The 25,898-nt window shown below is 48.1% G+C and overlaps 1 protein-coding gene across 2 annotated transcripts in view; it reads left to right on the top strand.

Moving 5' to 3' along the window:
- The window catches only part of APCDD1 (APC down-regulated 1), a 31,666-nt gene extending 6,216 nt beyond the window's left edge, over window positions 1-25,450 (top strand). For both annotated transcript variants that reach the window (XM_027576584.1, XM_027576585.2), the window contains exons 2-5: window positions 6,597-6,780; window positions 9,825-10,356; window positions 22,424-22,745; window positions 24,370-25,450. In XM_027576584.1, the coding sequence (XP_027432385.1) occupies window positions 6,597-6,780; window positions 9,825-10,356; window positions 22,424-22,745; window positions 24,370-24,821 (1,490 nt within the window). In that variant the 3' untranslated portion in view covers window positions 24,822-25,450. The remainder of the gene's footprint in view (window positions 1-6,596; window positions 6,781-9,824; window positions 10,357-22,423; window positions 22,746-24,369) is intronic.
- Window positions 25,451-25,898: the final 448 nt, after the last annotated feature.

Raw genomic sequence — 25,898 nt, 5'->3', positions numbered from 1 at the left:
GCTTATAACTTTCTATACCTGGGTAGTAACTGGCATTTGATAAATGAGATAGCATATGCATAAAGTAAATTGTTAAGTGTTACACAAACTTTAGTTGTTATCATTATTGTAATTTTTACTTTGATACAAGTAAAAGGCACATATTGGATGACCTCCTCCAAGCCACCCTGAAGACCAAATTCATAGTCACTTTCTTACTGGATGGTGGTTGTTTTTTAATCCTTTGAGATACTCTTTTCCTTGGATTCATTTATAGCAAAATCTTAGTAGAAGAACCCGACTAACTAATCTTCTCAGTTAACCAAAATATCTAGAATCCTCAGTTAACCAAAATGTTGATGTTCTTTGTACCTGCACTCCCACACACAGACTTCGTCAGCTTATAAAAAAATGAGGAAAAAACTTTTCATGGCTTAAACAGAGTTGTTACCTGTTCACTCCAGTATCTCTGTATCCAGAGTACCACCCTACAGGGACCGATGTTCCTAATAATGACCTTGAGCCACTTTGAGAACCTGAATCATCAAAGAACGACCATAAATGTCAACTGCATTCGACATACAATGGCAGAATTTTCAACAACCAGTAGTTGTGATTAGTCAACACTTCCAGTTACATGGGTAGTCCAATTAAATGGGGGTTTTAAAAAGTTGTTATATATAGCAAGCAGATTTATTATAAATAATAGGGATACTCAGCAGCTATTCTAATAGTTACCACCCCTGAGTACTGCATTGCCAAGTACCAGGATGACGGATTTACACAATGTAAGATTAAAGTAGGACATATAAATATTTTGCACAAGTGTCTTTTTAGATGTAGTGCTAAATTAGTATTCGTTCCCACTTTCCTCTTTCCCTTCCTTCCCTCCTCTTTCCTTTCTTTGACTATAACTTCTTATATACCTACTCCACAACATACGTAAGATGGTTAGGACAAAAAACTCAGAGACTACAAAAGAGATTTACTGCTGTTTGTCCAGAGTCGTTCCCGTCTCTTATCTTTCTCATTTATTCAGGCAAAAATGATACGCTGAGCCATCATCACAGAAGTGTCAGAATGGATCTACCTGTTTCCCATACCTCTGAAAATGGGAAAAGCAGTCTTCCCAAAATGGAATTCCTGTTGTGCTGTTAACATTGCTTAACATCTTTTGGTGGTTTCTCTTAACCTTTCCAGTGAAATGCACACTCAGCGTGCTATGTGGTACTCTTGATCATGGCCCTGCCTCTCTTCTTCTGCTCCTCTGTTGTGGGCCACCCTGTGGTCCCCCCTCCCTGAGCCCGGCCCGGTTCCTCCTATGTGAACCCCTCCTGTCTACCTCTTTATGTTTGAATATGCTGTAAACTCTGCCCAGATCACTTCCATTGAGCATTCAAGGCGTGGTTGCCCCTCCATGAACCGTCCAAGGATGAATTCAGAGCCTGCTCTCTCTGTCCTATGAGTCACTCTACAAGCCCACTTGGGGGTCTGGTTTCTGGCCCAACTGAGACTCCCTCAGGGTATAATGTTTGTAGCTTCCATGTCCAGAACAGAGCCTGGCCCTTCAGAACCTTTCTGATGATTTGAATGAATGAGTTGCTAGTTTCAGTCCCCAACTGGAGTTGACATCCTCTGAGCGACACAGTGAACACAGGGGTCCCTGGGTTGACCAGAAGTCTAAGGCTGGTTTCCGTGGAGGGCACGCCATGGGCAATCCTGACACAGAAGTCTTGGGGGATAAGGAAAGATGTTCATCTTGACCTCTCCTGCAGGTAGACTTGGTGCTTCAAATGACCTTTTAATTCTAAAAGCCATTTCATAGAAGTAGCACTCATGAGAAGGCCAACCAGAGTTTCCCCACCAGGCAAGCCAAGTAAATATTGGAGACCGCTGTTGGCAATTGACTGCAAACCTACGAGACAAGTTTCTCCGACTGTACAGCAGCTCCGGCTTTCACATGACCCATTTAATTTTGTCCCCACCAAGGTGATGGGTACTCGAAGGGCAGAGATAGAAAGGGAACCAATCCCGTTTTTTCTACCCTAAAAATTGACCCTAGTATCGGCCTCGAGTGCAAACCCTAACTCACTGTATGCCGAAGAGCCATGCTAACTGTAGAGTTTTCCTCCGCCTGCCTGCCCGTGCTGCTTCTCTTCTGCCCTGACAGTCTTGCCATTTTCTGTGACCTGTGCTCGTTGTCTGGTAAGAGCGATGGCCGAGTGGAGATTTGTCTCTAGAAACCCGAGTGATGTAATGATCTTTTGCCCGCTTTCGAATGATTGGCGTATTGGTGGCTCTGGGATTTTATTTCTTCCACCCCTAGTTAAAAAGCATCACTGTAGGCTCCCTTCCTGTGTGACTGGCCTTATGAACGACCCAGGCAAATTCTGACCACCACTCCCTCTTCCTCTGCCTTTGAACTCCCGGCTTCCTTCCCAGAACCCTCCTTCATCGTCTCCACCCTTGTTCTTTGACATTCAGGCCAGTGAGTCCTTGAGAGCCTCAAGGTCAGAAAAACTTATTTTCATTCTTCTTCATGCTTCCGGCTCCTAAAATATACAAAATAAGAGTGAATAGGTATTTGTTAAACTGAGTAGAACTTGTCAACAACCACAGAGCCCAGCGCTTTGGGTCCCACCCCCTTCTGCTTCAGGGTCACCAGTTAACTCAGGGAGCCCTGTGTCTTTCTTTACTCTGAGCATGCTGTCCTTCTCAGAGCTCAGAGGGAGTCTGGCTCTGGCTGACTTTTACCATTTTAACTCTGCTGTTGGCTGGGAAGGACTTTTTGAAGGCGATCTAAAAGCCTAATCATTATTTAAAATAATAACCCATTTAATGAGAACTATGTCTGTGTAAGGAAGACAACCCTGAGAGATGGGTAATGTTACCCCTCTTTACAGATGAGTAGATGGAAGCTTGGCGAGGTTAAGTCATTTGTTTCAGGTCACCACACTAATGGTGTGTTTCATCGATTGGAAAATACACTTTTTTCCCCCCATATTTTAAGATCTCTGCAGTGGATGTGCGTCCTCTGGTCTGGGGGGGGGTCCCAGTCCCTGTCAGCTTGCAGGCATCAGTCATGCGGGGGTGCTACAGTCTTCCCCTGTGTGAATCTGGACACAGCAGCTCACACTGTCATCACATCACTTCCTTTATATGGCCCCTTGTTACTCCACGTCTGTGGATTTGTTGCAGATAGGTCAGTTTTGAAAATAGAATAAATGTTTGAGCCATGCGTGCTTGGTTATTTTCTCCATAACTCACTTATAAATTTCACTCTTCAGAATCAGCGCGGCCTTGTAACAGAGCCGTGGAGTGTGAGTTTGACATCAGTGAGGCAGATATTTATCACCAGGAGAATAAACTGTGATTCCCTATTTTCTCACATAGCAACAATCAATTGCATAGAAAGGAAGACCCACAAAAAGATGTGGCTGTGTTCGTGTTTTGCTGTTGAGATACATGCAAAGCAAACCTATTACCCGTCACACATGAAGGGTTGCAACTGAAGGCAAGAACCCTTGTCAAATCTCTTTGAACAGATAAAAGCCATGTCAGAGCAGTTGGGCGCTGCTGTGCAGGATGCAGGGGGATCGCGGGACTGTTGTGCAGTCATCATTGAGCTGCAAGTGTTTTTGTCACTGGTAGTAAAATAATGATGCATCTTCACAATCCTTGAAGTCTTGGATTCGATGAAATCCTTTAAGTGGCAGATCCGGTTTCAGACTCGCACAGCCTAGCTCTAGAGACTTCACCCATATCCACTATCCTTCCAGCTTTTATTGTCTTTACGGGAAAGCACTTGCAGGGTATAAAGGGGTTTACAAATCAATTTTTAGAACATAACTTGGTTGATAGGGAGATGATTCTTTACCACATGCTCAGTGTCACATTTAAAGCAGAATCGTCCCCAACTCCCAATGCCTCGTAACTTGAATTAGAATCTGTTTCAAGTTAGCCACATTGTAACTGATCACACAGGCAGTTGACCCACCAGACAGCAAGCTGTAGTATCTTTCATTTCTTGATTGAATAACAGGGAGTTCAGGAACTGCTTCCCATCATCAAGATAATTACAGCTCCTGGGGATTGGTAGAGTTCCATACTACCCTCTTTCCCTCCTCCAGTTCAAAGCCAACTGAGAGATCAGCAGAGGTCTCAGACAAATGGGGATGAAAACATAAGAACTGGAGTGATAAATACTCAGAAGACACAGTATAGTGTCCCATGGTGGGATTGCTAACAGTTCACCCCTGAATTTTTCAGCCTTTCCACCTGGCCTAGTGCCACAGCCAAACAACTGAAGGGTCAGGGTCCTTACTATGTGGCAGGGGTAGGCACTGATCAAAATGCATGTGCAGTTGGCCCTTGAACAACACAGCTCTGAACTGTGTGGGTCCACTTCCATGTGGATTTTTTTTTTCCGATAAAGATAGTACAATACTGTAAGTGTATTTTCTCTTCATTACAATTTTCTTGATAACATTTTCTTTTCCCTAGCTTACTTTATTGTAGGAAGACAGTATATAACACATATGACATGTTGTTCAAGGGTGAACTGCATTTTGAAAAGAGGCCAGTTTGGCAGACAGAAAGAGACGAATGTCATAGTCACACACACCTGTTTCCATCCAACACACAACTTCACTGGGGAGGGTTGAATAAGGCATAGGGAGAGAATACCCAGAAATGCAATCTTCTTTCCTCCGTGGAAGCAGGGGCCACTGGTGGGAAGGGCCTCACTGAACCACCAGGAGCCCATGAGCACGGACACCACCAGGCGTGGGTTTCAGAGTTTTAGTGCTCCTCTCATTCTTGCTGGGGTCCGAATCACCTGGTTGGGCTAAACGGGGTTGGTCGTGAGCTTGCATTCATTTGAACATAGCATCATCATCTCATTTTCAAATCTCCTTTCACACTTTTTATTTAGTTGAATCATACTTACGGGTGTCTCTGCCTCGTTGCCTTTTGCTTCATTCAAGATCCATAGGGAACAATCCAAAGTTGCTGCTTTAGCCCGAGGCCAGCATTTTGCTCAGAGGAAAAGCCGAGTTCCCACATGTCTTCTCAGTACCAAAGACTTTCAACAGATTAGTTCAGCCTTCTGAGTCATGGCAAATATCTGAATATTTTATAAATATCTCAATGTTATCAAGATGTGGGTCTGAGTCTCTCTAGTAGGTTTTCACCATGTTGCTCGAAGTCACCATGTTCTGGGCCTAACTTTGCATTTTTAAACGATGCCCCGTAAACCCTGGTTTTTCTATGAAGTTATTTAGGTGTTGATTACAAAATATATAATTGCCTCTTCATAGTACAGTTCTGATGGGTGCATTTTATTTTGTGTATATTTTTATTTTTGTCTAGGGTTTTTTGGGGTTTTTTTTTATTAGCACAGTGCTGAATACTTAGTAGGTCCACAATAAAGACGTATTGATGTGTTAATTCAGGAGTGAATCTCAAAGGGAAGAGTGGACTTTCGGATTATAACTCAGTCAGCTGGCAGTGCTTTCTTCTGAACAGGGGCTGCTGGTTATTTTGCACGTTTAAGGGTCCGCCAACCTAAACTAAACTGCTTATACTGAAGATGAACTTAGTCCTAATAGTCCTTTACCTGTGGAAAATAAAAATATGTAGTCTTCTTGTAGTTATTCTTTATTTAGAACCCTATATTAGCATTGCCTTCGTGGGTGTGAGGGGATGGAGTGGGAAGGTAATTGGGGAAAAATGTCCCACACGTCCCCCACCGAAGGGGGGTATATGACTTGCGCCCCACTGATGGGGAGCCCTGTAGAGGGTGTCCATCAGAGATGGAGAGAACCAGAAGATGCGTGGCTTGGTGGGAGCAGCGGGGAGCCCAGCCAGGGAGCAGATGTCAGTTAGGAGCCCTCTGAGTTATTCCTGGGCCTTTCTCCACCCCATCAGAATTCCCCTTCCACTGAGGCTGGTCTCCATGCTCTTCCCCCTCCTCACCTGAATGTGTGACTGCATGAGTCTCCCTTCCTGCTGACCCCTTTATTACCCCTCCCTTGGGTGGCTTTGGAACACGTTCATTTCTCTCTTCAGCCCGTTACATTCATTTATCTGCACTGTAAGCTGCTCACTTAGAGGCACCATTTTATTTGCCGTTGCACAGACGCACGGATTTGAGCTCAGCCTTTGCCAGGAACTAGCCGAGAGACCTCCCAAGAGTCCGTGTTGTCTCCGTGGGTCTCAGCTTTCCCGGCTTTCCCACCTGGGAAATGGTCTCCCAGGACGTATCCCCCTTTGAGATATTAACTCCAGGAGAGCAGAGACAGTGATAAGCCTGGTGGGGTAAGAGTGCATTTCCTACTTGCAGTGATTTTTCTTTTCTTTTTTTAATAATTTTTTAAAAGATTTTATTGATTTATTTGAGAGACAGCAGGAGCAGAGGGGAGAGGCAAAGGGAGAAGCAGACTCCCCACTGAACGAGGAGCCTGAGATCATGACTTGAGCCAAAGGCAGACGCTTAACCAACTGAGCCACCCAGGCGTCCCCCATTTGCAGTGATTTCTTGCCAAGGAGGCAGTTCCTCAGCCTGACTCCTGTCTGCTGTGAGCTCTCCTTTCAACAAACTTCCACTTTTCTTTCAGGGCTGGGAGAGGGTTCTGCCCTCCTTCATCCAGATAGCAGATCCCATCCCAGGTCCTTAGAGAAAAGTGCCTGGAGGGCTTTCAAGGAATCCCAGTGCCATCACATGCTCAAACATCTTCACAATGGTGCGAGGATCACTGTGCAGATGCCACCAGCAATCGAGGGCCACTGGGTGTCCACCGGGTAAGAGGGTCGGGGACTGGACCCGGGTAGGGGAGGGGAGGTGGGGGGGAGGATCAGAGAGCCACACGTCTGTGGAAGGCCTTCCTGAGGGCTTCTCAGATGCACAGAGACTGTATCCTATCTGCAATGGCGCAGGTGTTATCTAAGTTCTAACTAAAAACCAAGCAACACTTTGAAACTCCGTTCAGTAAAGAAACAGCTAAGGACTGTAGAAATGTTAGCTAAGGCAGAGAGGCATACCACTGTTAACCACAGGCTGTGAGTGAATGGGTCCTTGTTTACAGAACTGTGTGGGACCACTCCTGTATAAAAAGAAACCATTAGCAAGTGAAATTAGGAGTCTGTGTTTCACCAACCCTGAAACATGACTTGCAAGCTTCTGAGGGTCTGAATATTCTAGCCATATTCTGGTAATTTAATATATGGCTTCAGGGTTCTAAGAGTAAGTGAAAAGGTACTCAAGCTACCTCTACTAGCCAGGGTGTAGTTCTTGGACTCTTCCAGGCTACAGAGCTGAGATTTATCCCAGTTTGAGCTCTGGCTTATCTTCCATTAGAGCTTTTAAAAAATAGCCTAGAGGCAGACCTGCAGGTTTTCCCCTACCCATTAAATTGCTGAGAATTAACAAGACTCACTCTGGGATCTGATCACTTCTCCCTTGCAGCCTCCAGGTATCTTGGGGAGGGATCAAGTGCAACAGAGAAGAGGAAAAAAAAGGAATTTTTATAAGATGATGAAGACCCAGACGTGGTTTTTTTTTCCCTAAAGATGGATTTCTTAAAATAACCGCATGATAAATATTTGCACGATCTTAATGTGATGTACTTTTAAATAATTTATCATTTTATTCAAACACATGTTTATTGAGTGTACCAGTATTTACCGTGTGCCCAGCACTATTCTAGACTTTGTGTATATAGCAGTGAACAAAACAAATCATGGTCCCTGTCTTCAGGAATTTTACAAATAAACATACAAAGAAGTACTATGAAGAGGGAAAAAAACAACAGGTGCTAAAGGAGAATACCAGGGGCCTTATTTTAGGACAGGGGTGGGGTCAGGAAAGGCTACCAGAGGAAAGGACACTTGAGCTGGGATGTCCTTAGCTGTGCAAAGACCTAGGGAAGAGCTTTCCATCTGGAAGAGCTAGCAAAGACGGGGTTGGAGAAACAACTGACCTGGAGTCCTTGTGGCGGGGGGAGGTTCATAAACCTGGGCGTAGGGACCTGGGCAGGGGACAGCTCCAGATGAGGCTGCCAAGGAGGGCGGGGCCAGCTCCAGGGCAGGTCTGGCTGGATTGAGGTTAGAACTGGACAGTCACTGAAGAGTTTGCAGCAAGGACTGTGCTTAAGACATGATCCAGCTTTCACACGAGGCACTCTGGCTGCACTGCAGCAAATGGCTGGTAGAAAGTGTGAGAGGACGGTGACCAGTTAAAAGATGGTTGCAACAGGTGCATCTAGAGGGGACAAGGCCTAGGTGAGGAGGTGGTGGCCCCGGTGGAGTACGCAAGGACTTGAGACACATTGAGCCCTGAGGCCAGGCTGCACACCTTTAAGCACACCTTAAAAACAGACCACAGTTACCGCTCACGCTGGACAGGGCCTCCTTCGTAAGGGGAGGACCCTTGCGGCTCCTCTCTCACCTTCTCTGCAGAGCGCAGGGCTCAGGGTTCCGCTGAGTGCCCTCTGTGCACGCGCCCGCACTGGACTTCCACTGACAGCCTTTCCCAGAGGGAGGTGCCCGCTTGGGGTGATGTTTACCTTTCACCAGTGTGTTAACTGAAAAATGGAAATGTTACCGATTTTGAGAATAACAGGTCTTTGCGATTTCAGCTCCACTGTTTGATTTAGCCATGCTGAGTCTGCTCAAACCATAATTATTGTAAATAATACAGTAAATAGAATATACATATACACATATATTGTATATATTATATATTGAGTTCTGACATTATATTGTTATATATCGTTATCTCTCTCTCTCTCTCTCTCTCTCTCTCTCTCTCTCTCTCTCTCTCTCTCTCTCTCTCTCTGTATCTCACAGACTCGAGCAGAGTTATAAGGCCAAACCTGATGGATGCAAATCATGTTGTAACAAATTCTGATCTAGTGGAGAGTTACAGAGGTCAGATTCTGTGGCAGATATGTTGAAGAAGCCCTCCAGCGTTTCCCTGGTGTGGGCTGGGCTGCAGAGAAAGGAACTGGCCCCAGGTAGGGCAGTGATCAGTTCCTGCCAGCCATGTATGCCCTGTAGACCTAGTCTAAGTATTTCTGGCCAACGAATCTAGCATTGATCTAAGGCCACAGCAAAAAACTACTTTGTTGTCATCTTGTCAGCACAAACAAAAGGAACCCTTACCTCTGTTCCACTAGCTTTGCTTTCACTAATGGACCCTTTTCCCCAGTAGAGGGAAAATTAATTTTCATTAGATGGGAGGGTGAGTTTCCACTTGCCCAAGTGACTCCTCCCCAGACTAGATTCCATTTCAGAATGACAGACATCCAACACCTGCCTGCTCTAGACAAGGTCCATAAACAGAAGTGTTCAGGGAATCAACTGTTTTTGAGCTAGCATAAGGAGACTTCCTTCATAGGCCAGCACTACTCTCTTCCCTCTTCCCACCGGAAAGACACTTCTCTGAAGTTAGGCCCCCAGGTGGAAGTGAGAAGGGCAGGTTTGGGCTCTCTTGGCTTGTTCCTACAATGAATAAAGACTGTGGTGTAGAGAGATTAGGAACACAGCCTGGAGTCAGACTGCCTGCATTCATGGTCTGGCTTTTCTCCTGGCTGGTTATGTGGCCTGGGGGCACTTTCCCTGATCTCTCATGCCTTGGTTTCTCCAGCTGTAAAATGGAGACAATACCTACTTTACTCCTTGGTTGTTGTGAGGATTCAATACATTGGTGTCTATGAAAGCACAAAACAGTGTCTGGCCCAGAGTAAACATTTGTTATTATTAGCGTAATTTCTTGACACTGTAACGCATCTGTTCCTCAATGCCTTTGGGCTTGAAGATGTCTTCCTTCCCCTTTTCTCCTTCAGCTGTGAAGTGAGGTCGGGCCCAGAGTTCATCACAAGGTCCTACAGATTCTACCACAATAACACCTTCAAGGCCTACCAGTTCTATTATGGCGGCAACCGGTGCACCAGCCCCACCTACACCCTTGTCATCCGGGGTAAGGTCCGCCTGCGCCAGGCCTCCTGGATCATCCGCGGGGGCACCGAGGCCGACTACCAGCTGCACAACGTGCAGGTTGTCTGCCACACAGAGGCTGTCGCCGAGAGGCTCAGCCAGCTGGTGAACCGCACATGCCCGGGCTTCGTGCCCGCTGGGGGCCCGTGGGTGCAGGACGTGGCCTACGACCTGTGGCGGGAAGAGAATGGCTGCGAGTGCACCAAGGCCGTGAACTTCGCCATGCACGAGCTGCAGCTCATCCGTGTGGAGAAGCAGTACCTCCAGCACAACCTGGACCGCCTGGTGGAGGAGCTCTTCCTCGGGGACATCCACACTGACGCCTTGCAGAGGATGTTCTACCGGCCATCCAGTTATCAGCCCCCTCTGCAGAATGCCAAGGTACCCTGCCGCTGACTGCACTCAGGGCCTGTGGGCTGTTCTTTAATAAGTGAGATGAGCGACCCACAGGGAGATATGGCAGTGGGGTCCAAAGGGACCTCTGAGAGGAAGCACCCTGCGTCATGGGGGAGATTGTGGAGGGCTGCCCAGGGAGGGACACGCCACCAACTTGCTCTGCAGCGAGCGGCTGTGGTTTTCCTCATGACATGGTTGATGGCGGCAGGCTTGTTGGTGTGCCAGGGACCCAGGGGTGGTGATTCTAGAAGATTCCTAAGGCTCTTCTCAGCTCTAACACTCCACGAACATCTTCTTTGATCCTGAAAGGAAAACATAAAGGAAATTCGGAGATGTTATAACCACACTGTGGAGAGATGCCACAACAGGAGTGATCCCAGCCCTGGAGGAGAGGGAGAGGTGCCTGAGGGGAAAGTGACAGTGCTGTTGTAGGCTGGAGAGCTTATAGTCTCCCACCCACCCTACTGCTTTTAGTCTTCAAAACGACCCCCTGAAGCAGATATTGCCGCCCTCTTAGGCAGAAGGGAGAGGTAGCGGAGATTCAAGGGGTTGTTGTCTTTTGCCCTAGGTCACCCAGGTAGTGAGGTTCTGTGCTGGAACTTGAACCCAGACCTCCTTCTCCAGACCCCACATTCTTTCCATTCAACTAAGTGAAATGTAAAGTCACTGTGATCACATGGGAGGACGGAGGGGGCAGGAAACAATTAAAACCTTATAATGTTCTTTTCTTGAATGATAGTCCAGTAATTATATTTGGAATTCACAAAGCATTTCCTTCCCATGGGCTCAGAATCCGTGTCAGCCTGTAACACTATCTTCCACCTCAGAAGTTGGAGAAGCTTGAGCAGGGAGGGGCATGCAGGGAGGGGGTCAAGGGATATTTCTCCAGTGGCCACCCACCCCCCTCCGCCACCGTCAGATTGGCTTCCGTGGAACCCTCTCTCCAACAATGACTCTCTAAATGAGGGGCCCCATATCACTTTTGTTTGATAGTTTATTCATTTTTTTAATTTTTTTTTTCTTAGTCCTTTGAGCTTATTTATGACTGGTAGAGATATCCCAGAGTACTTCCCCTGCCAAAGACCACTCGGTGTTATCTTCTGTTTATCTGTGTTATTGTGAGCTCCTGTAATGAAAGTCGCCTTTATTATAATTGTGGGAAATCTGAGGAAGCCCACTTGGCTGAGGCTGCTTCCTCTAGATGCGCCTCACCAGGGACGGTCCCCATGTGTGAGGAGAAGCCAGACTGAGGGCCCCGGGCCCCAGACCCAGCCCTCCCTGGGCTCACAGCATGACTTAGAGCGCAAACCCTGGAGTCAGGCCCCCTGTGTCCTGCTGTGAGGTTGCAGATTTGCTGAGGAGGAAGAGAGGAGTTAGGGCAGTGAGGGAGAGGGTGGCCTTTCTTGCCTGCCTCCATCCCAGTGTCTGCCTGGGACTCCCCAGGCCTCCTCAGGAGGGGTGGGGAGTGGAGGAGCTGAAGCTGCGCCCATTCCACACATCATGCCAAGGCATCAAGAGGACAGTGCTCCATAGGTAGCATCTAGGCAAGGGCATGGTTTGGGGGGGCAGATAGGAATCCAGATGGAAGCGTCATCCAGAGTCGGTGCTAAACACTGCAGCTGAACAGCTCTTCTCTTGAAATCTCTGGTGTGAGAGAGCAGTGGGGTAAAGGAGCTTCTCGTCTGAACATTTGGCTTCCTCTGAGTACAGTCTAGCCAACTTTTAAATTATCTCTAGTAATGGGAGTAAGAATGTCATGAATAAAAACGGCCCACAGATAATCCAGAAACCTGATGTCAGCCAAGAGCGCCAACCCGGTCCCACCCTGAACCTTTATGAAGATCTGCTAAGCACACAGTCCTTTTCATGCCTGCTCACCCTCCAGCGGAGACACTAATAGGCAGCGAACAGCCAAGAGGCAGGAACAGTGAGGCAGGGAACTGAGTAGGGAGGAGGCTGAATTGCTGCAGGAGGAGGCAGGTCCCGTCCCGGAGATGCCTGGGCTGGAGTCTAGCCACTCTCTTATCCACACCTGACCTTGATCCTTTGCGCAAGGATCTGAACTCAGGTTCAGATTCCTTTTCCTCAACTGCAGACACCCACGGAGACTCTTTTTAGGACTGAAAAGAAAAAAGGATTAACCATAACACCTTTCTTTTCTTACATCCATTCGCTCACTCTGATCTTCTGGTGGCATGCCCCATCAGGAGGCCCGATAGGTGAAATCAGTATTCCTAAGACTTGCAACTCTGGAAGATTCTCTCCCACTCCCTCCCCGGGCCTGTAGGAGGCACTTCTGCTGTCAATCGACTCACTGAACAGAGCTTGTCTGTTGGGAGAGCAAAGGCACACACTTGTGGTTCCTGAAGGAAAAATGGTCTTGACTGTGAGTTATTACCATTGGCATAAGGACTAAGGATGATAGTTGTAAAAGGCCAACCTTAGAATTTTTATAAACAAAAAAGTGGGAGACATGCTTTTTTTTGTTTTGTTTTGTTTTTTAAATACTGTCTGGATAAACTGGTGAGAGTATGGACTTTGGAGGCAGTAGCCAGTCCTGGAATCCACTGCTGTGGCCATCAGCTGCAGGGTGCTAGTGCTGTCATCTCACCTTAGGGAGCCGTGATTTTTCTTCTATAAAGTGGCAAGAATAGAAGAATCAGCTGGATTAGTGTGCAGAATGCTGCCTGCCCTTGGAAAGGACCGTTCACCAAAGTTCCCTTCTCCCCACTCCTAGAGTAGGTAGCCCTTCTGGGCAGGTGTCTCCTGGAGGGATGACAATGACAGTGACATTGACGGGGGGGGGGAGCCTCAAAGTGTTTGATGATGCCTCACCATGAAGCATCTCCTCCCATTTTCTCCTCCACCCCCCTGCGGAGGCAATTGTGAGGACATTGACCCAGATACTTAAAAGGTAGACCCTCTAAAACCTAGGCCTGAGGCCCTGATTTAAGAAATTTTAAGGGTGGAAAGAACCTTTGGCATACTGTTAAATACAAAAAAAAAAAAAAATCTAGAATAGCATGAATAGTAAGATACCATTGTGTGAAACTAATGAAAGAAGAATACAATGAACTTATAAAGGAGGCAGTATTTCTGGAAGAGTACATGAGAAACATAACAATCCGAGGAAGGGAACCGCTGGGGGACAGTTGGACCACGACTCATCACTGTATACCTTTTTTGTACCTTTTGCACTTTGTGCCATGCTCTTATATTATCCAAACAGTCATCATGCAAAATTAAAATAAATTTCAGAAGCTAGGGCTCTGAGGCTCAGAGGAGCACCGCGGCCACTGCCAGAACTGGTGGCAGGGCTGGGAGGCCAAAACCTAATGCATCCAGGGCCGGTGTGCGCTGCCCTCCTCTTCCACAGCCAGCCCGCGTGGCCATGGGTGTCCTTCGAAGGCCAGTGAGGTCTGCAAGGCTCTGGGAGCTGAAAGGGCCCGTTCTTCTAATGTTGGACCTGGCGTCAAACGTCTTGGCACACAGCATGCCGCCAAGTCCTCAGGAAGTTTTTAGATCCTTCCCCGGGACAGCTCTGAGAGGGAAGAAGCGGACTTAGCCATTGGTGCCTTTCCAGAGTCCCCACAGGCAGAGCCCCAGGTGCTCCCTGCCCGCAGGCCAGTGGCAGGTTGCCTCGCCCTCTGGGAACTGGGAATGGGAAGGAGGAGGGCTGGGAGCGCATCCGGAGAGACCATACTCCTCCCACCACCCGCCTCTTTGAACTCTTTGCCTCCCCTAATTGCAGGTCCATAGAGACCTGGCTGAAAATTAGTTTAAATGCTAAATTGAGTTTGAAACCACTAATCTCAGCCCCTCTGGAAACGGGACACCATGTAAAAATAGAAACTTTAAATCAACTTGTTTTTCTAAGCTTAGTACAGCTTTGCTGTGAGGTTCCGAGTCCTTTGGCAAATACATCGCATTTGAAGAGAATCAGGTGTGCTGGGAGGATTCTTTCAGGATGAAATTGGCCGCTCTTCACTACGAAAAATCAAGACCACATAAAATAACCCTAAAAGAAGATGCTTTCCCTCAATTGAGTTTAACATCAGGGCAGCCGTCACCCTCTGCCTAGATTTTTGTGCAGTTGAAGGGTTAGCGAGCCGAATTCTTTCAGTGGTAGAATCAAATAGTAATTAAAAGCAAATGATCACCCGGGTTGTTGGAAATGCCAGAGCCTCAGGATCAGACTTGTAAGCAAACGGAATTGGTCTTTCTCCAAAATCCTGCACTGATTTAGCCATAGGGTCATAAATCAAAGGGGTTGTCTAAAACCAGACAACTTTCCCCAAGCCATGCATCTCAGATATTCTGCCCCAGCGCATTCACGGCACATCTGAGGAAGACAGGCACCAAAGTGTTTTCAAGGGGAGCTGAGCACTGAAAATGAAGAAGGTGATGCTCATGTGCTTTCTCTCTGGCATTCTGCAGAAACCTCAAGACTGCGAATGAGCATTTGATTTTGAGGGAGCTGGTCTTTCTGAGCCTTTTCAGAGTCTGCGAGAAATACAGATGAACTGTGAGACTTTCTGTATCTGTGACATCCGAGGCACTGTGGGCCGGGTGGCCGCAGGCAGCGCACTTTTCAGCCCAGCCCCAGGAGGTGGCTCTGCCACAAGATGGGGGCCGCCTCCTCAGGCGTGTGCTTGGTGGGGCTCCCGGGGGGCTGGTGAGCGGGTGTCACAGGAATAAGGGCAAAAGGAGCCAGGGAAGGTGGTTGTGGAAGAATTCACCTTCCTTCTCTGCCTGCCACTGGAGGGAAAGGAGAGGGGTTTGTGGAGGTGACAGGGAACAGAAGAGGTGGTAGAGGGCTAGGGAGTTCAAGGAGTCATGACCTAAAAAGCCCGTCTTACACCAAAAATGAATCCTTTTTTTAATTTTTTTTTTTTTTTTTTTTGAGAGAGCCTAGATAGAGAGTGCACAAGCAGGGGGAGGGAGCAGCAGAGGGAGCAGGAGAGGCAGGCTCTCCGCTGAGCAGGGAGCCCAAGGAGGGACTCGATCCCAGGACCCTGAGATCATGACCTGAACCTAAGGTAGACGTTTTAACCTACTGAGCTGCCCAGGCGCCCTCAAGGATGAATCCTAAAGAAAAGCGTGGCCCTGCTCACCAGGGCCGGAAGTTTACTATAGAGCAGCAAATGGTGCACATTGTTCAAGAAGACAGAGCTGATGGTGGGTGTTGGATGATGGGGTCTTGACTCGGAAAGGATTGCCTGTGTGGACCTTTGATTTGGGCCTAAGTATGAAGTGTCGTGCAGTCAATCACTGCACCCCACAGCGGCTGGCGTCCACTTTTCTTGCAGAAACAGTTCAGTATTTCTTGACTACAGGGTATTTCAGCAGATAAACAGAATTGCAAGGTTGCTTTGTTTAAGGAGTTAGCCGACCAGGAAATACTTGTTGTCAGGGACAGTGTAAGTGGTAAACAGTTCCTCCCTTAAAAGGCAAGAGAGCCCAGAGGACTGAGAGCCCAGGCGTGCCGGAAGTGAACCATTCAGAAAGTCTGGAGTAGGCCCATAGTATGCAGGGGTGCTGGCTCAGCACTGGCCGGGAGCGTGGAGGAGGGGTGAAGGCCGGATGGGGGGGGCCCTCTGGATTTACAGTAGATTTAATGTCATTATTAAAATGAGTCTGCTTTAACTATCGAAATGAATTTAAATTGATAGGAGTGGAAGAAACAAACAAGTAAAAACATCAGTCAGAAATTTTTTTCCGAAATCATTCTTGAAGTCCTTTGTTTTAAAAGAACTGGCTTCTCATGGCCCTTGCTATCTGGCTGTTGAGTCTGTGTGTGGTGTGTGTGAATAGGCAAGGTGGAAGCAGACTTATCTTTGGTGTGATTTACTAATGTTTGGTAAACTGGACAGGCCTTTGTGAGCTAACTTCTTGGATTCTAAACTTCTTAGAAAACCTCTTTCTAGAAAATGAAGGGTTGCTGCTCCCAGGGACCCCCCTCCCCCCCCAAGTGCCCCTTCTTAACTCCAGGACAGTGTTGAGTTGCCTTGTGTCTCACTAAGCGGTCAGGAGACAAATGTGAGGCCTGAGACGTCAGCAGCTCACCCTTCTTGTGTCCTTCCATCATCCCTTCATCCCCAAGTCCCTTCATGGCTACCGCCAGCCCCCTCCAGCAGCTCTGAAAGCTGCTCTTTGAGACACACGACAAGTGTGACCATGGTATGCTACTTCCTCCTGAAAGTGGCATCATCAGGACCCACTCAGGTGGTCAAAATGAGCCCAAGTCCATAAAGTCCCGTGACCCCAGATCTGAAAGGCACCCCGAGAGGCCCCTTCCGCAAGGTGGTCAGCTCTCCTCATTTGCAATGGCCACTGACCTACTCGATTCATAGTGTTAAATAGCCAGTGACGGCCTTCTAGCAATCAGCCTGCCACTCGTGAGCCTTCACCATACCTGCCGCGCTCCCCCAGATGCCATGGGAAGTAGGAGAAAGGGAGAGTACTCTGGTCTTGGCCTCCAAGAGCTTGATGAAGTTCCAGTGAAATGGAGAGGCCCCAGGAAGACTGCATGTGTAGGAATACCTACAGTAGAAATGGAATCAAATGCATGGAGAATTGCAGTTGTGTCAAAAAAAAAAAAAAAAAAAAAAGCTTTCAGCTTCAGTCATTGGGGGCAGGTTTCTTCCTGAGAAACACAAATGTGTTTTTTATCCCATGGAAGAAAACTCTGTGAAAGGAAGTTTCCATCATCTCTTGCCATTTCTCCTCCTCCTTGGGCAAAACCTTTAGCCCAGGAAATGTTTTATTCATCCTGCTTCTCTAGTTGATCTGTTCATGGCAGGGTGATATCAAGTGATTTCTTCCATTCTGGGAAGATGCTGGAAATGAGTGGATGCTGTTGGCAAATGTTGTTGACGAACCACCTCTCCAGAAATAATTGTTGCCAGGGAACAGGAGAAAGCCTGGAGAATCCCTATCAGTCATTGGCCAGGGAAGACCTTTTCTAGGGACCAGAATCCTTGATAGGGAGACATCTGTTCTCAGCGTGAGGGGCAGCCTGGGGCCTGGGGTTAGCACTCAGCAAGTCCCAAGACCAAATTATGTTCCAGACTCTACTTTTGGCTTGTAAAGTCATCTGGGCCATGTTATTCAATCTCTCTGTGCCTTGGTGGCCTCATCTGTAAAGTGTACCCATGGTCTCTTCAAGAGATTGTAAAGCTAGGGGGATGGTGTACTTGAACTTCCTCAGACTCATATGTCCTGTACGTGCAAGCTGTGGGTAGCTGACATGTTGCCAGGGCGCCCTGCAGGAATTGGAATGCGGAGTGAGCAAAACCTCACTCTTTGCATAGGACGTTGCGCACTTATGAAGTTGAAGGTTGATTTTTCATTTTTAGAATAAGTTTGATTGTTTTCTTTTAGGAAATTAATTACATGGGGATCTTTTTTTCTCCCCTCCTCCTTCAGAATTAAAGCTTTTTATAGTTGGTGTAAAGAGTAGCAACAAGGAAACACATTCTGGTCCCTCTGCTTTAACCTTCAGATCTTCTGTGTACAGAAACCCTAACTTTAAAGTAGCCCTTTCTGGGGCACCTGGGTGGCTCAGTCAGTTAAGCATCTGCCTTCAGCTCAGGTCATGATCCCAGGGTCCTCGGATCAAGTCCCGCATCAGGCTCCCTGCTCCACAAAGAGCCTGCTTCTCCCTCTCCCTCTGCCTGCCGCTCCCCCTGCTTGTGCTCTCGCTCTCTCTCTCTCTGTCAAGTAAATAAATAAAATCTTTGAAAAAATAAAGTAGCCCTTTCTAAGATTCAGGGAAGGGAGTGAGGTAGAAGCCCAATGGGACAGCCTACAAAAGGATAGCTTCTCAAAGGAGAATCAGGTATCAGAGCAGGGACCAAAAAGGAGAGGAATTTCATAAAGCAAATAATATTGCAGAGTACACATCACTCTTAATGACGAAAAACTCTTCCCATTTATTCTTTTTGAAAAACTGCTGTTTATTTTTTTAAGTATTTATTTGAGAGAGAGCAAGAGAGAGAGCACAAGCAGGGGGAACAGCAAGCAGAGGGAGAAGCAGACTCCTGCTGAGCAGGGAGCCCGATGCGGGGCTCGATCCCAGGACCCTGGGATCATGACCTGGGCTGAAGGCAGACATTTAACTGACTGAGCCACCCAGATGCCCCGAAAAGCTGCTGTTTAAGAAAAGCATCCCGAAAGAGAAACTGTACAGCCAGTATATAGGCCTTAATTTCTGCTTCTGCATATTGTTCCTATAGGTCTTTCAAGTTTTATTCAAGCCAAGGATGGTGAGAATCAAGAGCACAAATTAGATTTTTTAAAAATCTGTCCATACAACAGAGAGGTTCCCCCTTACCTAACCATGGCTAAAACTGTCCACTTGGTGACAGTATCCAGAGAGGTCAAAAATCCCAGCCATGTTTATGACATCTTGGTTTCTTAATGCCTGCTCAAGAGTTGTTACAACAGGTTACTAGTCAGTTCAACAATAACAAGAAAAACAACCCTATTAAAAAATGGGCAAAGGACTTGAATAGACATGTCTCCAGAGAAGATATGCAAATAGCCCATAAGCACATGAAAAGATGCTCAAGATCACTAATCATTAGGGAAATGCAAGTCAAAACTATAGTGTGATACCACACTATACCCATTGGATTGGCTATTACCAAAAAGAGAAAAAAATAATTGTTGGCAAGGATGTGGAGAAATTGGAACCTTTGTGCACCGTGGGTGGGTATGTAAAATGGTGCAGCTGCTGTGGAAAAACAGTATGGTGGTGGTACCTCCAAAAGTTAAACATAGAATTATGGTATGATCCAGAAATTTCACTTCTGAGTGTATGCCCAAAAGAATTGAAAGTGGGGTCTTAAATAGATTGTACACCTATGCTCATAGCATCATTATTCACAGTAGCCAAAAAATGGAGGGTTCATCAACTGATGAATGGATAAACAAAAGTGGTGCATACATACATTGAAATATAATTCAGTCTTAAAATGAAAGGAAATTCTGACACAGGCTACAACATGGACAAACCTTGAGGACATTATGCTAAGTGAAATAAACCAGTCACAAAAAGGACAGATTCTGTGTGCTTTCACTTCTATGAGGTACCTAGGGTAGACAGATCCATAGAGACAGAAAGTAGAATGGTGATTGCCAAGGGCTAAGATTGAAACAATGGGGAGTTGGTGTCTTTTGGGTACAGAGTTTCAATTTGGGAAGATGAAAAAGCTCTAGAAATGGACGGTGGTGACGGTTGCACAACAGTGTGAATGTGCTTAGCGCCACTGAACTATTAAAAGGATTAAGATGGTAAGTTTTACGTCACATATATTTTACCACAATAAAAAGGAATTTGGCAACACTAATAGCTAAGGGCCAGGTTCCTCCCACTCTGTCCCTAAATTCTCACAGATCCAGCTGATGGACGACGGCAAGCTTCCCTTGCTTGTAGCTTGCTTTTCTCTGCTGACGAACAGAAATGCTTCAGCCGGGTCCCCATCTCCAAGGTCAGGCCTCTGTGCCCTTGTTCTTAAAAGCTCCACTTGAACTCCACATGCTACCACGGCACCTTTCCGAGACAGCCTGGGCCCAAGGGCTGTGCCCACCTCCTCTCACCGAGCCTGTTCCTGTTCTGATGGAAGAGCACCTGATCCCTGATGTTAATGCTGGGGGCAGTAGCTCTTGTGAGAACAAAGACCCCTGTTCTCCCACCTGCTCTGCCCCATCCAAGAAGCTTTCTGGGAGGTTCCCGAATTAATATTGGTGTTTGAGGAGACAAATCTTACCAGGGAATGAGACTCCTATCTTAGAATGGCCAGAAATGAAGTGGCCACAAATGATGCTAAATCCCCGAATTACAGATAACAAACCCATTTATGGGGAATGAAACGAAAGAGAAACTTCATCTAACTCTGTGGCTGCCCACTTGATCTTATCATCTATAAGCCACAAACGGTGTTAGCAAAGGAAGCCCTCTCTCCCCTAACTTACAGCTCTAGGCTCCTCTGATGAGCACAGCAACAAGTTGGCAAGCGTTGAGTTCTTGGAGGAGACCGTAGAGGCATGGCGGCGGAGAGCCCTTTCCCGCCCGCCCGCTCTCTCAGATCTCCGAGCACCTAGCCAGACAACTGCAGCGTCACACCGAGTCGCTGCTGCACAAAGAAAGGCCTTGGCAATCCGGATTTCCGGCGCTAGGAAGCACGGGCCTGCCCTCCTGGGCATTCCTTTCAGTGCCTGTGGTCAGGCCTGAGGCCACACCAGGGATCTGCTGCACACCATGGATCCCATGGCTGGGGGGGGGGGCCAAGGCCAGTGTCAACGAGCTGTCCCCCCGACTGTGGGCTACGACTGTTACCCTCCCGCCACCGCGCTGATCACATTTGCCTTGTGCTTCTGTTAGCCCGGGAAGCTTTAGCACAACCAGTGCGGGAGGGAGAGTACCAGAGACGTAACTCCCACGGCCAGGGGTAGGCAGCCCACGGCACACAGGTGTCCCGTGGCTTCGATCAAACAGCCAGGCAATGGCAGGTATGGCCCAGAACCCAGCTGTCCTGCCTTCCAGACTGTGGCATTTTGAGGGGAGCCCTGAGCCCTCTGGGCAAACAGCGTTTACGTGACTGGCAGTCTCTGGCCACCTCTGCTCCTTGGAGGGTTTCTCGGCCACGGCTGTGGACAGACAGCATTGCCCCGGAGGCTGTGGGAGTGTTTTAAAGCAGAGGCCCAGGGAGGCAGCCCCTGAAAGGCCGAGCTGCAGCTATCTTGTGCTAAGTAAATGGCTTAAAGCTATAAAGCAGGAAGCAAATTAAGAGCCCGTAAACCGTCAAACCCTGAGGCCCGAGACGCAAATGGATGACAGGTGTGCAGGCTGGCTTCGCCGAGGCCTCTGCCCCTGCCCTCTTGCTGGCCGCCTCCTTTATGCCTTCCTTTGAAAGGACCCCTGCTTTACTACACAGCTCCCTTTGTCATCCCAGCAACTGGAAGGCTGGCCTTTTTTTTTTTTAGTTTTGTGTGTCTCATAGTTGTTTTTTAAAGGGAAAAATCTGATTGTAAAATACACGTAGCATTTCCATCTTAGCCATTTGAGGTGTCCAGCTCAGTGGCCTTAAGTACATTCACAGGGTTGTGCGACCATCTCCCCCCATCCATCCAAAGAATTTTTTCATCTCCCTGACCCGAAGCTGTGTCCCCATTAAACACGAGCTCCTCATCTTCCCTCCCCCAGCCCCTGGCCACCAGGATTCTACTTTCTGTCTCTGAATTTGATCACTCTGGGTCCCTCATAGAAGTGCGATTGAGATGGTACGGTATTTGTCCTTTGGTGTCTGGCTTATTTTACTTAGCATCATGTTGTCAAGGTTCATCTGTGTTGCAGCCTGGGTCAGAATCCCTTTCCTTTTTCCAGATTGAATAATCTTTCATGGTATGTGTAGACCACATCTTGTTTCTCCATTCACCCGTTGATCTATACTGGGTTGTTCTCATCATTTGGCCGTGTGAATACGCTGCTAGGAACATGGCTGAATGGCTGTCTCTTCAAGACCCTGGTGCCCTTTGGACATAAACCAGAGGAGGGATTGCTGCATTGTATTGGAGTTCTTTTCCTCAGCTACTGCACCATTTTATCTTCCCACCAGCAGTGCACCCGGGTTCCAGTTTCCCCCACCCTTGTCCACACTGTTCTTTTCAGATATTTTTCATTGCAGCCTTCCCAGTGGGTATGAGGTGACACTAGCCTTGCCGAAGTCAAGTGTCTGGGACGTGTGATAGGATTCTAAAGAGAGTATACATCCCAGCTGACCTATTTAGACAAGTCCCTGATGTCAGCCAAACACACATGTGTGCTTGTGAACCCACACTTGTGCGCGCACACACACACACCCCACCACCCTCTCATCCGTGCCTGAGGGCCTAGCCCCAGGTGCCTCTCAGGTCCGCAGGTGACAAGTGATGGAGCCCCAGGGGGCCCTGCCCGGTCCCACTGGTGAGCCTCATTTGAAGGGAGCATGTGTGCACTGCTCTGTCATGAAGACAAAGGTCTATCCGTGTGTGTGTCTCTTGTCTCTAGAATCACGACCATGCCTGCATCGCCTGCCGCATCATCCACAGGTCAGATGAGCACCGCCCGCCCCTCCTGCCCCCCAAGGCTGACCTGACCGTCGGCCTGCACGGCGAGTGGGTGAGCCAGCGCTGCGAGGTGCGGCCCGAGGTCCTCTTCCTCACGCGCCACTTCATCTTCCATGACAACAATAACACCTGGGAAGGGCATTACTACCACTACTCTGACCCCGTCTGCAAGCACCCCACCTTCACCATCTATGCCAAGGGCCGCTACAGCCGGGGGGTGCACTCCTCCAGGGTCATGGGAGGAACAGAGTTTGTGTTCAAAGGTAGGGCTCCTGCCTCGACTCCCAAAGTAACAGCCCAGTGGCTGAGAAACTGAGCAGTTTGGGGACCTTTTTGTCCAGGCAGAGCCTGAGGGAAAGGGGTGATGTTGGGGGAGAAATTAGGGAGTCCTTTCTGCTTCAAGGTCATCGTTCACATCAGCCTTCAAGGTTCCCCCTCTGCTCAGAATGGGGCCAACAGGGGTGGCTCAGCCCTTGGGCCACAGTGCAGGAGGGCCCACACTGTTATGCGTGGTGTCAGATGTGGCCGGGGAGTATGTGACTAGGAATGAAACCTCACGCCTGCACCTTTCCTATTTATTTATTTGTTTGTTTGAGAGAGAGCACAAGTGGGGGGAAGGGAGAGGGAGAAGCAGGTTCCCTACTGAGCAGGGAGCCCGACATGGGCCTCGATCCTGGGACCCTGGAATCAGGACCTGAGCCGAAGGCAGACGCTTAATCAACTGAGCCACCCAGACGCCCCTACACATTTCCTTTTTTGTGCACCGCTCAGGGTGATTCTGAGCTGCCCCTGTGATAACACCACACTTACTTGCCGCATTCAGTGTGCTTTCTGGAGTGGGCAATAAAGAGCAAGTGTTAGTTACACCTCAGGTGCTCAGCATTGTCCTTTCCAACGCCCAGTTTGTCATGCACTTGGAAGTTGTCCTGTGCTTGGAGGTGGGAGGTTGGGATTTGTAATGATGACCTAAGTGAGGAACGTAAGGGGTGAAATTCACCAGGCTGTTGTCAGCAAGGGAGGTCTTGTGGCTTCTTTTTCTAGAATTTCTTTTTACACTTACACATCTTTTTAAGATGGTGTCAGTCATGTCACAGACAAAAGAGAGGTGGCTCAGTTACTGGGTATGACCCCTTCTAGGATAGCATATCATGGTTAAGCCTATTTAATATGAAGTATTTTTGATAACCCAGATAAGACCTAGGGCATCTTAATCCTCCACTTAGGAAGGAAGATTTTCTCCAGGAAGGATGGACCTTTGCTAGATGTGGCCAAGAGAACAACCATCTTGGTCTGGTTCCACGCCGAAGCTGTTGTGGAATAAAATAAAATACAGTTCCCTGGGGTCCTTCAGAAACAGCCCTCTATAAGTGCTGGGATTTCTATTTAATACATTCACTGATATTTTTCTTGCTTGCAGCCTAGTTCATTTTAGATGCCTGATACATGGGCCAGTATAAATTTGCAAGTCTGCTAACTAGTATAGGCGTTCAACACCAAAACTATTTAAAAACCTCAAAACCTTTTCATAAAAACTAAATTCCAGTTTGTGTTGAAATATTGTAGCAATCCCAAAGAGTCAGCGTCACCAAGGGCAACCCCTTGGAGACACTCTGTGTGACAGTTTGAGTTCACATTAGCAGGCATTCGGGGCGGTGCGGGCCCCGCACTTATATGCAGAATGCAGTCTACCAGCAGTATATTTGGTGTGATGATCGTTCACGTCCACACGCTGAACTCTCACCACTGGGGATGCTTTTAGGGGGGCTGTGACCGGTGGGTGCCTGTGTGGGGTTGGGTTTAGAGCAGATGGCCTGTGCAGCTGGAGTGCTTTCTGCACCATGCATCCCCCGCCCTTAGAGTCACCGACCTGTCCTCTCTCCTTCGCAGTGAACCACATGAAGGTCACCCCCATGGACGCGGCCACCGCCTCACTCCTCAACGTCTTCAACGGGAACGAGTGTGGGGCCGAGGGCTCCTGGCAGGTGGGCGTCCAGCAGGACGTGACACACACCAATGGCTGCGTGGCGCTGGGGATCAAACTACCTCACACCGAATATGAGATCTTCAAAATGGAGCAGGACGCCCACGGCCGCTATCTGCTGTTCAACGGCCAGAGGCCCAGCGATGGGTCCAGTCCGGACAGGCCTGAGAAGAGAGCCACCTCCTACCAGATGCCCTTAGTCCAGTGTGCGTCCTCTGCGCCCAGAGCCGAGGACTTCTCTGAGGACCACCGGGGTCACCAGTATGGGAGCTGGGCGCCCGGGAAGAGCGCTTGTCCTCTGCTCCTTGCTGTGCTCGCCGGCCTTTTGACTCTACCGCACTGGAACGTCCTCAGATAGAAGTTTTTAAAAAGCTGTATTTTTCCAAACCAGGATTCCTTACAATTGACAGATTTTCTTTACAAAAAAAGGGCGCTGCTTCTTGTGATGCACTTGAATGCCCCAGAACTGTGGCTCCTTTTCTGCTGCCTAGCCCCCTCCCACCTGGCCTGAGTCCTGAGCAGCGCGCTGTTTGAAGTTTCTGCTTTGAACTCTGGCCAGTGGGATCCCAGGCCAGGGCGCCTTCTCGAGAGTAATTGCACTTTAAGACCGCAGAGAGTGGCGGGCTAGTGTGTTTGGTAGAGGAGCAGGGTGACAGCTAAGTCCTCTTCTTTTCTTCCTCATAATTATTATTCTGTTTCTGAGTCACACTTAGACAGATATCAAGCTCCAGCTTTTCCTGCCACTGTACTGCTTACTGTCCTCCCCTGAAACCATGTTACGACCTGGAATCCAGTGCAGAGTTGGTTTGGGACAGCAATCAAGACACCTATTATTAATAAAGAAGAGACTTGAGTGTAGATATGTATATAGGGAAAGACACCGGGTTTAGCTTAACCATCCTGACAGCCTTAATGCAAAAAAAAGGAGGGAATCCCAGCTTTTAAATGTTGAGTGGAAAAGTATCTGTAATTAAAGTTTCAATGGAATTTAAACTATCGTTGTTTTAACTTGGGGAAGGAGATTTGGTGAAATGCTGGTTTCTGGGTGGTTGCAGAATGCACGCTGCTTGATGACTGCTTGGCTGACGAGGGTGGTCGAGCAAATATCAAAAGCAGTACACATGGGAGCAGCGATGTACGGGAAGGTGACAGTGTGTTAAATGCCACCTGAATGATAAAAAAAAGTGCCTGTTCATTCCACAGTTTCCTCTTCGTGGGACCCTCGTCCTGGCTCGTGCTGTATCTGGTGAGGGGTGAACAGGACGGAGCCTTGCTTGGTCATCTGGGCTACTTTCAAAGATGACTATTCAGAGACCACGCTTTACTGTTCAAAGAAAGTATAGCGGGGGCATCCTCACTGGGGCTGCACTTGACCCTCAATGTGTGTGAAGCCCAGGCTTCGGGAAAAGCCCCCTTATCACCGGATGCAACAGCA

The sequence above is a fragment of the Zalophus californianus genome, chromosome 14 (genome assembly GCF_009762305.2).
Source record: "Zalophus californianus isolate mZalCal1 chromosome 14, mZalCal1.pri.v2, whole genome shotgun sequence".
Classification (NCBI taxonomy): domain Eukaryota; kingdom Metazoa; phylum Chordata; class Mammalia; order Carnivora; family Otariidae; genus Zalophus; species Zalophus californianus.
This window is presented reverse-complemented; position numbering and strand designations above follow the sequence as displayed.